The 17,045-nt window shown below is 39.8% G+C and overlaps 1 protein-coding gene and 1 long non-coding RNA gene across 2 annotated transcripts in view; one reads left to right on the plus strand and one right to left on the minus strand.

The window, feature by feature from the left end:
• Positions 1–15,135, minus strand: part of mbtps2 (membrane-bound transcription factor peptidase, site 2) — a 53,589-nt gene extending 38,454 nt beyond the window's left edge. The window contains exons 1-4 of the mRNA XM_084048862.1: positions 14,976–15,135; positions 10,344–10,542; positions 814–962; positions 16–154 (exon numbers count right to left, since the gene is read on the minus strand). Of these exons, the coding sequence (XP_083904988.1) occupies positions 16–154; positions 814–962; positions 10,344–10,418 (363 nt within the window). The 5' untranslated portion in view covers positions 10,419–10,542; positions 14,976–15,135. The remainder of the gene's footprint in view (positions 1–15; positions 155–813; positions 963–10,343; positions 10,543–14,975) is intronic.
• Positions 1–17,045, plus strand: part of LOC311039202 — a 765,206-nt gene that overhangs the window by 296,499 nt on the left and 451,662 nt on the right. The gene's annotated exons all lie outside the window — the stretch shown is intronic.

Raw genomic sequence — 17,045 nt, forward strand, 5'->3', positions numbered from 1 at the left:
ACAGGTTCGTCGTACCACCACTTGCAGGGCTTGCTGGCCGCTCATGTGAGGGTTATCGGAGGTCATCTGAGCCACGGTCTGCTGCAGAGTCCTGACCAGCAGAACCACAGAGCCCACCATGGAGACCACCCCGAACACCAGGCCACTGGAGAACCTGTTAACGAGACCACCGTGAAGACCAGACCACTAGGAGAACCTGGATGAACATTAACCCATTGAGACCTGAAGCCCATTCTACATGTCTCCTAAATCTCAACAGTTTTCTGAAAAAACCTATGTTTCTATATCAGTGGTGCTCAATCTTTTTCATGTCAAGGACCCCCAAAATGATATGTATTTGGCCGCGGACCCCCCATCAAAATATGTTGTTCCAGGGACCCCCCCAAGAAGCAAAGATTTGAGTTAAAAATGTTCGCTTTAAAAGTATTTATATGCAAAGATTTGCACAACATTTTCACGATTTTTCAAAAAATAGCAGATCTACAAGCTCGTAGCGCGGCACTCGGTGCCGCGCTACGAGCTTGTAGATCTGCTATTTTTGAATAGCCCAAAGTGTAAAATAATGCTTTTTTTTTTGCTCAAATCTAAAAAATGACACAGTTCCAGGTCTTAATGGGTTAATGCGGATTGCCCTGCACTTTACCACGTTTTAGAGGTGTGGGGGGGAGGTCTTACCACATGGCAGAGGAGGAGGTGGGGGGGGGTCTTAGGAGGTGGGGGGGGGGGGTCTTACCACAGGTAGAGGAGGTGGGGGGGGGTCTTAGGAGGTGGGGGGGAGGTCTTAGGAGGTGGGGGGGGGGGGGGGGGGCTTACCACAGGTAGAGGAGCTGGGGGTTCATCCGGGCACAGTAGGCGAACAGAGGGTTAAACATGGTGGTCTGCCATCTGAGGTGGAAAGGAGCCAACATCAGGCCTCTGCTGGACAGCCACGACTCATACTTATTACGATGAGTCGTAGAGGACTGGAAAACAACACATATACAGTATGTTAAAGGGATTGTAGGCAACATTAAGCCTAAATTTAAAAAATATGTTCATATATATATTTTGCATTTTTCCCCTCTATCAGCCACTATATAATGATGCTGGGGTGTTTATATGCATTGAAACGCAGTCCTCCTTCTGAAATCCGTATTTTCCCTAATGTTTATGTGTTCTATGTTTATGTCCGGGCGCGTCCGTGTCCGTATGAACGTTTACTTTCGGTTTTAAAACGCTCTCAAACTTCGTTTTTGAGGCACAGAATTTACTTTTAAGATAGCGTGTGGATAGAATTTAGTTGTTTAACTTCATATATGTGGTCAATTTATCATGAAAGAGCCTATTTAAAAATAAAAATTCAGAGAACCAGCAGGGCGGGAATTTCCGCATAATTTGTATCCCAATAAAGCAACCTGTTTTCGGGCACCATCCCTTGAAAAGTAGCTAAAAACCCAATGCCTATGGAACTGGCGCTAGTATTTTAATAGCTTCTTTTTTTTTTCAGACCCTTACAGGTCTGTAACTCTGAGAGAATACAAAAATGGACCCTTACAGGTCCATTTGGTTCCATTTGTACGCTCTCAGAGTTACAGACCCTTACAGGTCTGTAACTCTGAGTGTACACAAATGGAACCAAATGGACCCTTACAGGTCTGTAACTCTGAGTGTACACAAATGGAACCAAATGGACCCTTACAGGCAGTGCTTAATTTGTGCCGGAGCAAGCCGGAGCTAGCTCCGGAACCTCTTTGATTGGTACCGGCACCTTTTTGTTTGGACCCGGCACCTCTTTGATTGGATCCAGCACCTTTCCTGTCAATGAAAATCTATAAATAAACTGTGTTTTTATCTCTGTTCTCTCTGTGTTTTATTTCTCTCTGAAGTGATGCCTTTTTGCTTATTTTTTATGCATTTAAATCAGAAAAAAATAAAACGGGGGAAAAAAGTGATTTACGGAGTCCCCGTGTCACACCACGCAATGCGTAATGAGTAGTTTTGTTTCCGTACCGGCGCTGTCCGGAGTGTCCGCACTCAAGAGGTAAACAGGTGGTTTACGAGCGAGCGTTAGCCTACTGCTCAAAAAGACAAACAAAACGGTTAACTTTTTTCAAACCAGTAGGAGTAAAGTAAGAAGTAGGAATATGGAGGAAGCGGGCTCTATGGATGTTGTGTGGGCGGTTTTCAACAGATAAACTGAAAGGTAAGAATACGTTGTTGCTATTTTCTGTTGTGCAGTGTTTTGATCAGGAACGATGGTTGTGCTGTGAAATGATGAGTGTTTGGCAAGTGAAAACGTGTGGAGTTGTATGCAGTCGCTGCACTGTGGGAATAATGCGTTGCTGTTAACCGTAGGCTATTAGCACCATGGACAGTCAGTCAGCGAGCGGCGCTGTTTTGTGTGTGTGTGTGTGTGTGTGTGTGTGTGTGTGTGTGTGTGTGTGTGTGTGTGTGTGTGTGTGTGTGTGTGTGTGTGTGTGTGTGTGTGTGTGTGTGTGCGTGCGTGCGTGCGTGCGCGATTGACAACGCGTCACTCAGTTTAGGCTTTATTTTTAAAATAAATCTTTCAGTCCTAATTCAATTCCCCTCCATTGAATGGAAACTACATGGAGTGAGGAGGACAAGAGAGCCTGTGAGAGAGACAGGAGGGGAGACCTTTGTCTTGTGGTGACGTGACGTTACAATTTACATGAGAAGACAGTCGGTCAGCACCTCTGTGTGAATAAGATTACTGTGTCTAAATGGGCAAGCATATGATTCATGGACAAAACACACAAGAACATGACAAATAAATACACCCATAAACAGGACAATGAATCAAACTGTATCTGCTGCCTGTCAAGTTTGGTTGGACATATTATTACTTACTATTTCTGTTAGCCACAGTGAGTTTTGCTTATTACTGTACTCAACTCATATTTCTGTGTGTTAGTCACAGTGAGTTTTGCTTATTACTGTACACAACTCATATTTCTGTGTGTTAGCCACAGTGAGTTTTGCTTATTACTGTACACAACTCATATTTCTGTGTGTTAGCCACAGTGAGTTTTGCTTATTACTGTACTCAACTCATATTTCTGTGTGTTAGCCACAGTGAGTTTTGCTTATTACTGTACACAACTCATATTTCTGTGTGTTAGCCACAGTGAGTTTTGCTTATTACTGTACTCAACTCATATTTCTGTGTGTTAGCCACAGTGAGTTTTGCTTATTACTGTACTCAACTCATATTTCTGTGTGTTAGCCACAGTGAGTTTTGCTTATTACTGTACTCAACTCATATTTCTGTGTGTTAGCCACAGTGAGTTTTGCTTATTACTGTACACAACTCATATTTCTGTGTGTTAGCCACAGTGAGTTTTGCTTATTACTGTACACAACTCATATTTCTGTGTGTTAGCCACAGTGAGTTTTGCTTATTACTGTACACAACTCATATTTCTGTGTGTTAGCCACAGTGAGTTTTGCTTATTACTGTACACAACTCATATTTCTGTGTGTTAGCCACAGTGAGTTTTGCTTATTACTGTACACAACTCATATTTCTGTGTGTTAGCCACAGTGAGTTTGGCTTATTACTGTACACAACTCATATTTCTGTTAGCCACAGTGAGTTTTGCTTATTACTGTACACAACTCATATTTCTGTGTGTTAGCCACAGTGAGTTTGGCTTATTACTGTCACACAACTCATATTTCTGTGTGTTAGCCACAGTGAGTTTTGCTTATTACTGTACACAACTCATATTTCTGTGTGTTAGCCACAGTGAGTTTGGCTTATTACTGTACACAACTCATATTTCTGTGTATTAGCCACAGTGAGTTTTGCTTATTACTGTACACAACTCATATTTCTGTGTGTTAGCCACAGTGAGTTTGGCTTATTACTGTCACACAACTCATATTTCTGTGTGTTAGCCACAGTGAGTTTTGCTTATTACTGTACACAACTCATATTTCTGTGTGTTAGCCACAGTGAGTTTGGCTTATTACTGTACACAACTCATATTTCTGTGTATTAGCCACAGTGAGTTTTGCTTATTACTGTACACAACTCATATTTCTGTGTGTTAGCCACAGTGAGTTTGGCTTATTACTGTACACAACTCATATTTCTGTGTGTTAGCCACAGTGAGTTTTGCTTATTACTGTACACAACTCATATTTCTGTGTGTTAGCCACAGTGAGTTTGGCTTATTACTGTACACAACTCATATTTCTGTGTGTTAGCCACAGTGAGTTTTGCTTATTACTGTACTCAACTCATATTTCTGTGTGTTAGCCACAGTGAGTTTGGCTTATTACTGTACACAACTCATATTTCTGTGTGTTAGCCACAGTGAGTTTTGCTTATTACTGTACACAACTCATATTTCTGTGTGTTAGCCACAGTGAGTTTGGCTTATTACTGTACACAACTCATATTTCTGTGTATTAGCCACAGTGAGTTTGGCTTATTACTGTACACAACTCATATTTCTGTGTGTTAGCCACAGTGAGTTTTGTTTATTACTGTACACAACTCATATTTCTGTGTGTTAGCCACAGTGAGTTTTGTTTATTACTGTACACAGCTCATATTTCTGTGTATTAGCCACAGTGAGTTTGGCTTATTACTGTACACAACTCATATTTCTGTGTGTTAGCCACAGTGAGTTTTGCTTATTACTGTACTCAACTCATATTTCTGTGTATTAGCCACAGTGAGTTTTGCTTATTACTGTACACAACTCATATTTCTGTGTGTTAGCCACAGTGAGTTTTGTTTATTACTGTACACAACTCATATTTCTGTGTGTTAGCCACAGTGAGTTTTGTTTATTACTGTACACAGCTCATATTTCTGTGTATTAGCCACAGTGAGTTTGGCTTATTACTGTACACAACTCATATTTCTGTGTGTTAGCCACAGTGAGTTTGGCTTATTACTGTACACAACACATATTTTTCTCTTAGCCACAGTGAGTTTAGCTGTGTGTGCTGTGCATCGTTCTTACAGTTAAAAAATGGACCTGATAAATGAATGTTTCATTTTCATTTTTCTTTTTGATACACCACCTCTGATGTTGAATAATTCTAGTGATGTTTGATCATTTATGTTTTCAATTTTATCCTTGAAAATAGAGACATTTTTGGCCGCATTTTTCTTTACTTTATATTTTCATGTTTTTGTTCAATTTCTTGTAATTCTGATGTGGTGCTTTACCTGACACACAAAGACAAGCTACATGGTGTCATAGAATTCTGTTAACAATAAAAATATGATTTCTCGAATATGTCAGTTATTCAGATTGATCATTCCAAATTGATAGATTGACTACCAGTGTTCTGATGGGCCACAGTATGTGCCAAATGTTACTGCTAATGTTATACTGGGTGAATAAATGTAGTGAAAAAGATTATAGAAAATGCGCGAAAAACCTGTGAAAAGGCAACATTTTCGGGGACCCGGCACCTTCTCTTGGACAAATTAAGCACTGCTTACAGGTCTGTAACTCTGAGCGTACACATGATGGAACCAAATGGACCCTTACAGGTCTGTAACTCTGAGAGTGTACAAATGGAACCAAATGGACCCTTACAGGTCTGTAACTCTGAGAGTGTACAAATGGAACCAAATGGACCCTTACAGGTCTATAACTCTGAGAGTGTACAAATGGAACCAAATGGACCCTTACAGGTCTGTAACTCTGAGAGTGTACAAATGGAACCAAATGGACCCTTACAGGTCTGTAACTATGAGAGTGTACAAATGGAACCAAATGGACCCTTACAGGTCTATAACTCTGAGAGTGTACAAATGGAACCAAATGGACCCTTACAGGTCTGTAACTCTGAGAGTGTACAAATGGAACCAAATGGACCCTTACAGGTCTATAACTCTGAGAGTGTACAAATGGAACCAAATGGACCCTAACGGGTCCATTTGGTTCCATTTGTACACTCTCAGAGTTATGGTGGTCCTTGAAATCAAAAGGTTTTGAGAACCTCAGATCTAGGAATAACTAAAAATATCCATGAATCATTGTTTAAGTTCAGCTACAAGTTATTGTAAATAATAATATAAATAGTACAGTAAGAGTATAAAACTACATCAACTGAAGTATTAAAAATATGACAAAATATGACTGTAAATGACAAGATATCATCATCTGTTAAATCACATGGTATCAGAATGGCACAGACTATAACTCAACCATAACCACTATTTTAGGCAGAGTATAGACAGCTTTTACCATACTGGTAAAACTCTAATTCAGGGGGTCCGGGACCCCTAGGGGGTCCTCAGAGTTACCACAGGGGGTCCTCCAAATATTTCTGTGACAGGATTCTGAGGGGAGTGAGGGGAATATTAGCCAAAAATAGCCGATCTGCAAGCACAGATCTGCTTGCATAATAGCAGATCGGCTATTTTTGGCAAAGAGGTTTAGTGTAGAGGGAAAAAAAAGTTCTAATTTAATTCAATCTGCACCACAATTCTATACAATATGTAGTGGGGGGTCCCTGCTTCATCTCTCTCTCTCAGCTAGGGGGTCCTTGGCCTGAAAAGGTTGAAGACCCCTGCTCTAATTGATGCAATGCGTACTAAATGTAGTCTCCTTTCCTATGTCTGGAGTAGAGACTGAGTTCTGGTTCACTTTGCAACTAGACCTAGAAAAGTCTTCTAGCCACACACACACACAGACACACACACACACAGACACAGACACACACACACACACACACACACACACACACACACACACACACACACACACACACACACACACACACACACACACACACACACACACACACACACACACACACACACACACACACACACCGCTGTATCTCTGTAAATATACTTGTACTGCTCCTCCTAGTATTGATAATATCTTGTATTGTATTGTATGTGTTTACAGTGGTGTAAAGTAACTAAGTACATTTACTTAAGTACTGTACTTAAGTACAGTTTTGAGGATTTTTTACTTTACTGGAGTACTTCCCATTTTCAGTACTTTTACTCCACTACATCTCAGAGGCAAATATTGTACTTTTACTCCACTACAATTATTTGAAAACTTTCGTTACTAGTTACTTTGCAGATATAAATTATGATATAATGAAACATATATTAACCACTTTAGCCCTATTTTATACCAAGGCTATTTTCAAACATTTAGTACTTTTACTTTTGGTACTTTAAGTGCATTTTGATACCAATACTTTTGTACCTTTACTCAAGTAAATTTTGAATTCCGGACTTTTACTTGTAACAGAGTACTTCTACATTGCAGTATTGATACTTTTACTTAAGTAAAAATATTTGAGTACTTTTTCCACCACTGATTGTATTGTATGTGTTTCTATGTGTTGATGAGTTGAACACACAGGACCAGTCAGTGTTACAGGGTGTCTTGTGCTGTGTAGCCTACAGCTCCGCCCTGTGGAGGTTACATGCCATGACATGCAGTATATACCCTGCCTCATAACCAGACTAAACTATTCTAACTACAGTATATGTAAAGCTTCTCCTGGCTAACAAACACAGAGAAGAAGTAAACTATGAACAAACAGAAGTTATTTAAGATGTTTTTTGATAATAATACATGTTTTATAGACGGCGTTGACTGACTGGCATTCATTTGCATTGTGCAGATTTAACCCTTTAAGACCGGGAACGCATCTGTGTCACTTTTTGATTTGAGCTAAAAAGCATTTTTTTACACTTTGGCTATTCAGAAATAGCAGATCTACAAGCTCATGTGCCGGTGCCGCGCTACGAGCTTGTAGATCTGCTATTTTTGAAAAATCTTCAAAATTCGGGGCAAAATCTTGGATTATATATTTTTTAAGAGCGAACATTTGTAAAATATTTAGTTCCAGGAACCCCCAGAAGCAAAGATTTGAGTTACAAATGTCTGCAAAAAAACCCCCAAAAAAACGAATATTTGCACAAATGTTCACGATTTTTCAAAAATAGCAGATATACAAGCTCATAGCGCGGCACTCGGTGCCGCGCTATGAGCTTGTAGATCTGCTATTTTTGAATAGCCAAAGAAATCTAAAAATGACACACGTGCTGCGTTCCCAGTCTTTCCCGGAAATCCATTGAGACCAGGGTCTCTTTTTCAATGGTGCCCTGTGTACAAAAAGACATTTACAACAATGGTTTTACAGAGGACAACAAGGTACATATAAAAATAAAAAGGTTGCAAAAGTTATATATTAATACCATATATTACACCAAGCATGTGCATAGATCTTCTTCCACAATAAGGTCAGCTAACAATCTTTTAAAAATAGCAAAAGAGACAAGGGCATCTAACTTCAGTTTTTCTTGACACCTGTTCCATATATATGGAGCATATACACTAAAGCAGGGGTCCTCAACAGGCGGACCGCGGTCCGTTTCCGGACCGCGGGGCACCTCTCTGTGGACCCTGGGAAAATTATAATAAAAAATAAATAAATTTTTTTAAATAACTATAACCCTAACCCTAAAACCGAATTAAAGTAAGAAAAAACGGGGGGGAAAGTACCCGAATCCGCCCAAATCCGCGAAAAAATCGCGCGCACGCTTTGCGCGCGCGGGGGGCACATGCGCGCGCGTGCATGTGCGGACCCTAGCCTTATTCAAAAACGGATTTGTGGACCTTCAAGATTTGTTGTTGAGGACCCCTGCACTAAAGGCTGTATCTCCCAGTTTAGAATTGGTTGTGGGCACCTTCAGCAAAATGTTATTATCTTGAGATCTGGTAGCATGACTTGAGGTATTGGGCTCTAACAGTTTTGTCAAGTACAGGGTCAGTTTTCCAAGTAGTGCCTTGTATGTAAACAGGGTGACATGTTGCTTCCTTCTAAGAGCCAGGGAAGACCATCCTACTGAGGTGTACAATGTACAGTGATGAGTCCTGAAACCTGCACCTGTGATAAAGCGGAGTGCACTGTGATAGATTGCGTCCAAGGGTTTTAAAGTGCTGCCTGCGGCATGCATATATAAAATATCTCCATAGTCAAATATTGGCATGATTGTAGCTTGGATGACCCTCTTTCTGTTTTCTTTAGAAAAGCAAGATCTATTTCTGTAGAGGAAGCCAATTTTAGGCTTACTTTTCTTAGTTAGGTTGGTTAGATGACTTTTAAATGCCCTACCAAAAGGAGTAAAGGAGTGTAAAACCCTACTCACTTTCAAAACTGCCCTAAAGAATCACCTTCAGGAGGCTGCAATTCAAAAATGGCCCCTGTCCAAGTCCTAACCTACCCCATGTCCTAACCTAATCTACCCCCCCTCTCTTCTTCTTTTGTACATATTTTTCGCTCTTCATACCAGTAACCTGTAAACTGATTGTATGACATTCTGTATAGTAGTGTGTGTGTGTATATATGTGTGTCTCTTATATGTATAGTAGTGTGTATATCTGTGTCTCTTATATGTATAGTAGTGTGTATATCTGTGTCTCTTATATGTATAGTAGTGTGTATATCTATCTGTCTCTTATATGTATAGTAGTGTGTATATATGTGTGTCTCTTATATGTATAGTAGTGTGTATATATGTGTGTGTCTCTTATATGTATAGTAGTGTGTATATATGTGTGTCTCTTATATGTATAGTAGTGTGTATATCTATCTGTGTCTCTTATATGTATAGTAGTGTGTATATCTATCTGTGTCTCTTATATGTATAGTAGTGTGTATATCTATCTGTGTCTCTTATATGTATAGTAGTGTGTATATCTGTGTCTCTTATATGTATAGTAGTGTGTATATCTGTGTCTCTTATATGTATAGTAGTGTGTATATCTATCTGTGTCTCTTATATGTATAGTAGTGTGTATATCTGTGTCTCTTATATGTATAGTAGTGTGTATATCTGTGTCTCTTATATGTATAGTAGTGTGTATATCTGTGTCTCTTATATGTATAGTAGTGTGTATATCATCATGATTTGTGTGCATGGGGATTTCATTTTAAACAAGCTCAGTGCTTAATGAGTCTTACAGTTTAGTAGACCTTGTATTGTGAATGTGTACTTCCATGTACTGTCATGTACTGTTCTCATGTCTTACTAAATAAAGTACATCAATCAATCAATCAAACCAGTCAGTCAGTCAGCGCCATCTTCATAATAGATAAATACACATTCAGACAGAATATATATATATATATATATATATATATATATATATATATATTTTCTTTTTCTTTTTTGTTTTTCTTTTTTTATCATGTAGCCAGAGGCCTGGCTCGGTCCGAAAGCGCCGGGTTAGGGTAGAATTTGAGAACTCTAGTGTGTGTGTGTGTGTGTGTGTGTGTGTGTGTGTGTGTGTGTGTGTGTGTGTGTGTGTGTGTGTGTGTGTGTGTGTGTGTGTGTGTACCTTCAGCAGTGTGTCAGTGAGGTACACACAGCACCATGCTCCTAACACACACACCACCAGGGGAACCGGAATCATCTCGTCTCATCAGGCGGAACAACAGCTACTGATGAGGGTCCTCTGGTCCTGGTGGAGGGCGGTCCCTGGTGGTCCTCTGGTCAGATGTATGTCCTGGTGGTCCTCTGGTGGTCCTCTGGTGGTCCTAATAGTCCATGAGCCAGACAAGACGTCAGTATCAAATGTTTATAGGGTCAACAGAACACTAAAGTCTGACATAACGTACTCATCATACCTGGTCATGTTTTTTTTCCCCCATTCTGAATCCCCATAGACCAGTGGTTCTCAAACTTTTTCATGCCAAAGACCCCCAAAATGATATGTATTTGGCCGCGGACCCCCCATCTAAAAATGTTGTTCCAGGGACCCCCCCAGAAGCAAAGATTTGAGTTACAAATGTACGCTTTATAGAATATATATATTCAAAGATTTGCACAAATTTTCAAGATTTTTCAAAAATAGCAGATCTACAAGCTCGTAGCGCGGCACTCGGTGCCGCGCTACGAGCTTGTAGATCTGCTATTTTTGAATAGCCGAAAGTATAAAAGGTCGTTATTCTGATGCTATATTTACACATTTTGCTGGGTAACCCCTGGAACCCTCTTAAGTACCCCTGGGGGTCCCCGGACCCCACTTTGAGAACCAAGGCCATAGACATGTTTAATATCTCATCAAATAAGAACTGTGTTCCATAAATAAACAAATGACCCCGGCGGTTTGACTCTTATGGATATGAAGCATCAACTGACGGTGAGAAAACCATAATGTTACTTCAGCCCAATTAGTTACATTTTGGCCAGAACCAGGCCAGAACCACCCCCACCTCACCTGTCAACAACCCGGGCCCCCTCACCTCCAATATCCACAATAATGCAAAAAAACCTAGGTGTTATTTTTGACAGCAACTTCAAATTTGATAAACAGATTAGCTCTGTCATAAAAAACAGCTTTTTTCATTTACGACTCCCGGCCAAAATCAAACCATATCTCCCCCTCAAACAATTTGAATTAGTAATCCATGCCTTCATCACATCTAGGATTGACTACTGTAATGCACTATACTATGGCATCGACCTCTCCCTACTCAGGCGTTTACAACTTGTCCAAAACGCTGCTGCTCGCCCTCTCAGAGGCATCAAAAAATATGACCACATCACTCCAGTGTTGGCCTCTCTCCATTGGCTTCCGGTAAAATACAGAATTGATTTTAAAATTGTATTATTTGCTTTTAAATCCATCAATGGTCTGGCCCCCCCATATATGGCTGAACTCCTAACACCCCATAACCCACCCAGAGCTCTAAGGTCTGCTGACCAGTCACTGCTGACCGTGCCATCAAACTTAACCCTCAAAACCAGAGGTGATCGCTCTTTTGCGGTGGCAGCCCCACAGCTGTGGAACAATCTCCCCCTCCACATCAGATCTGTTCAGTCCATCCAGATATTTAAGACCTTACTTAAAACCCATATTTTCTCTCTGGCCTTTAACCACATCCAATCATAAAATGTCCTTTTTTGCTGATTTGATGTATTGTTTTCTTTTCTTCGTTGTGTAAAAATGTGCTATATAAATAAAGTTTGATTGATTGATTGATTGAGACTGTATCAAATATGACTGACTGACTATCATAAACAATACAGAACCTCATCCCTGACAATATCTATCTATCTATCTATCTATCTATCTATCTATCTATCTATCTATATATATATATATATATATATATATATATATATATATATATATAAATAATATAAATGATACAGAGCCACCTGACAATATCGCAGAGACAGTTTTGTTTATTTTTGGAACACAATTCTTATATGAGACGATTCTAAGATGACCCAATGTTATTCTCCATTTAACAAAAATAAATGATAGACAACACTATGACATTTCCCCAGTTGATTACTTACATGAAGACAATTATTTATTGTATTACAAGTCTTCTGAAATTGGACGTTTAGATATGCAAATGAGGCATTACTGGGGCAAATAAGCCCTAATGTGTTTAACTTTCCAGACAGAGGAAAAGAAAGAAATGATTGAGAAATGTTATAATGTTACACATGTAAAAAATAGCATAGCAAAATATTGTGAACATTTTTCAACATGCAGACGATTATGACGATTATGCAAAAACACTTGTGATCAGACGATCATGTAATAATTGTGACAGACCTAGATGGCATACTGAGGCATTTGTAGATCAGTTTAATATATCAGGCTTTAGCATATGATCCAAAATCATGACAATCATGTCTAGGTTCTCTTGAGGTTGGCTATCACATGTTTGCAACTCGCAGAGCCCTGAAACATGACAGTCATACCATGACAGTCATGGAACCACTTGTTCCTGGTTTGCGATTTGTTTACATTTACCACCGCTACATCTACATAAACGTTCACATTTCAAATATAAAGTGCTGAACCCTATGCTATGGATGTAACAAGTTGAAACGCACGGGTCTAAAGACCCATATATCCCGTATTGTCCAATAAAAAGATTCTTAATCCGATCGGTGACCATTTTCTATTTTCTATTTTATTTTGTATAATGTATCAGAGTGCAATACACCTCCCAACCGATAGGGTCGCGTAGTTGAAAGCATCGGAGAAAATGCAGAGACAATGGCCGGCCATCGGATTAAAGGGGCTACACCATGAATTTCATTTTTTTTTAGGTTTTTAGTATTTTTTGGGCTCCCCAGTGTCTCTTGTACCCAAAAAAAATATTTTTTTTAAACATTCAGTCATTCATGCTCATTTCATGGATTTCCTGAATGGGCGTGTCTGAACAGGCCATTTCAGAATGGCTGTGCAAGTGATGTCACTTGCACAGATTTTGCATTGACGATGGCCAGACAGAATTGCTCAGTAGCTCCCCCCTGCCCAATAGGACGTTTTGGTATTGCAGCTGAAAAAGCTTGGAATGACAGACAGTCAGATTGTGAGAAAAAATATCTGGGTGTTTTTTAGACTTACAACCTGTTTAAAAGGTATTAGGGGGCAATATTTATATATAATATATTTTTTTTAAATTCATGGTGTAGCCCCTTTAAAATGCTTTTTATTGAACAAGACGGAAGATACGGATACTTAGACCCGGGCGTTTTATCTCGTTATATCCGTGGCCGTGAGGTCAGCTCTTTATATTGTAAATCTAAACATTTATGTAGATGTATGGGTTGTAAATGTAAAACATTCTCAACCCAGGAACAGGTAGCGCCATGACGCTTGTGACCATAGATACAGCTTCACAGAGATGTATGTCAGGCCATGTTCAAACCCTGAGCATTCAGGGAGCTTTGTATCTGATGAGTCCAGGTCTTATATATCAGGTCTTAACCAGAGGATATAGATATAAATCAGGGGTCTTCAACCTTTTCAGGCCAAGGACCCCCTAGCTAAGAGAGAGATGAAGCAGGGACCCCTTAGCTGAGAGACAGGTGAAGCAGGGACCCCTTAGCTAAGAGAGAGATGAAGCAGGGACCCCTTAGCTGACAGAGAGATGAAGCAGGGACCCCTTAGCTGAGAGACAGGTGAAGCAGGGACCCCTTAGCTGACAGAGAGATGAAGCAGGGACCCCTTAGCTGACAGAGAGATGAAGCAGGGACCCCTTAACTGACAGAGAGATGAAGCAGAGACCCCTTAGCTGACAGAGAGATGAAGCAGGGACCCCTTAGCTGAGAGAGAGATGAAGCAGGGACCCCTTAGCTGAGAGAGAGATGAAGCAGGGACCCCTTAGCTGAGAGAGAGATGAAGCAGGGACCCCTTAGCTGACAGAGAGGTGAAGCAGGGACCCCTTAGCTGAGAGAGAGATGAAGCAGGGACCCCTTAGCTGAGAGAGAGATGTAGCAGGGACCCCTTAGCTGACAGAGAGATGAAGCAGGGACCCCTTAGCTGACAGAGAGATGAAGCAGGGACCCCTTAGCTGAGAGAGAGATGAAGCAGGGACCCCTTAGCTGACAGAGAGAGATGAAGCAGGGACCCCTTAGCTGAGAGAGAGATGAAGCAGGGACCCCTTAGCTGACAGAGAGATGAAGCAGGGACCCCTTAGCTGAGAGACAGGTGAAGCAGGGACCCCTTAGCTGAGAGAGAGATGAAGCAGGGACCCCTTAGCTGAGAGAGAGATGAAGCAGGGACCCCTTAGCTAAGAGAGAGATGAAGCAGGGACCCCTTAGCTGACAGAGAGATGAAGCAGGGACCCCCCTCTATATTGTATAAAAAATGTGTTTCAGATTTTTTGTTTTTGTTTACTTGGTCTGCTCTTTTTTTCCCTCTACACCTAAACCCTCTTTGGCCAAAAAATATCAGATCTACAAGCTCACAACGCCTCGCAGCGCGAGGCGTTGTGAGCTTGTAGATCTGCTATTTTTTGGCCAAAGTTCTCCTCAGAAAAGGGATGCTAGGGTTCAAGTTAAGGAAATATATATATATATATCAAATAAAGATTTTGGCGGACCCCCTGTAGTAACTCTGAGGACCCCCTAGGGGTCCCGGACCCCCTGTTGAAGACCCCTGATATAGAGTATATAGATCTAGTTATCATGATAAACTACAGATGATGACATTTACCTCTGATAACCTGGAACTATGATGTCCTGGTGGTCCCTGGATGTCCTGGTGGTCCTCTGGTTCCTAATGGATGGGTCAAGGGGGTCCAGGGGGTCCGCGGACCATCAGATGTAGTTGTAAATGTCTTATTGCGTCGGAAATGTATTATTTTTTATTTCATTTGCCGTTCTATTCACAGGTTCTATTGACAACAAAACGTCATCACCGTGCGACCGTCTTTCTTCATCCTGGTCAGACGTGATCAGTGGATCGGCAGAGTGATGGATCTGTGAAGCAGCGTTGCCAGATATTGTAAGAGAAATAAGCAACCGGGTCTATGAAAACAAGCCCGAAGGAAGCGACTATGCTAAGGGTGTTATGAAAGAAAAATAGCAGATTGCGGCGCGTTGTGAGCTTGTAGATCAGCTGTTTTAATGACAAGAAGAGATAAATTGCTTTTTGAAAATAAAAGGTGATATGTTTAATACCTTTGAAACATTTTAATAACACAAATCTTGTATAAGCTTCCTTAGTAAAACATATTTTCAGATGGGGGTCCACGTTCAAATAAAAATTAATTTGGGGGTCCTTGCCTTGAAAATGTTTGATAACCACCGGTTTATAAAAAACATCAAAACAAGACCGAACACACAACTACACTTTAGAAACAAGACCAATAAAATGCAATATTTACAAGCACCTTTAAAATGAAAACAAGCCTAATGTCGCTTATAATAAGCAGACCTGGCAACCCTGATCCCCAGCCAGACGCGATCAGTCGAACACCGAGTTGAGAGCAGAGTGATCGATCTCAGCGTTGCCAGATCTTGTGAGACAAATAAGCAACCAGGTCTAGGAAAACAAGCCCAAAAGAAGCGACTACAATAAGGCCATATGAACACGTTTATGAACCTATATAGTATATAGGCTCATAAACGTGTTCATGTGGCCTTATTATAGTGTGGGTTGAGGGTTTTGTGTGCTTGTTTTTAAAAACAAGAGACTTCACAGAAAACAAGCCCAAAGTCGCTTATAATAAGCAGACATGGCAACACTGCATGCCCGGATACAGTAGGCGGGCTCTAGAGTCTAGACCGGATGTCTGCCACACTGAGCTGATAGGAACCATAGACATATAAAGACAGTATATCTATGTTAGAAACCAATACAAACATGAGTGGATGAGGACTGTATTTCATTTTCATTTAAAGGACTTTTATATGTTTAAATTAAAGAGATAAAACAACAAATTGCCAACTTATTTACCTATTAAAGTTTAATAGGTAAAGAAGTTTGTATGAGTTAATATTTGTTCTCCTCCTTTGTACCTTTGTTTTTGTATTCTTATTTGTCTCTTATGCTGTTTGTTTTATGACTATATATATATATATATATATATATATATATATATATATATATATATATATATATATATATATATATATATATATATATATATATATATATATAGTCATAAAACAAACAGCATAAGAGACAAATAAGAATACACATATATATATATATATATATATATATATATATATATATATATATATATATATATATATATATATATATATATATATATATATAGTCATAAAACAAACAGCATAAGAGACAAATAAGAATACACATATATATATATATATATATATATATATACATATATATATATATATATATATGTACCATCAGTTTATTTACCCCAATATAATCATATTTGAACTGGGGAACATCAGATAGACATTGTGAAAATAGCTGATCTACAAGCTCACAACGGCTCGCACCGCGAGCCGTTGTGAGCTTGTAGATCTGCTATTTTCACAATGTTTGCCTCTTTCCCATGAATAACATTTGACCAATTTTGACCAATTTGGTATTAAAACGGTGGTAAAATAAGGTCATTAAATGGTAGAAACCTTTCTATCGTACGTTGGTTTGTTTACCGTTGAGTGAGAAAACAATGTTGCACATTAAGCTTGACCATATGGGGGACCCCCCCCCTCCACCTCCACCCCCTGGGGGTCCCGATCGAGCGACAGGTTGAGAAGCAGTGGAGTAGCCCTTTAAGCCTAGATAAATGTCCATGAA

Source organism: Gymnoscopelus microlampas (assembly GCF_963454915.1).
Source record: "Gymnoscopelus microlampas genome assembly, chromosome: 22".
NCBI classification, from domain to species: domain Eukaryota; kingdom Metazoa; phylum Chordata; class Actinopteri; order Myctophiformes; family Myctophidae; genus Gymnoscopelus; species Gymnoscopelus microlampas.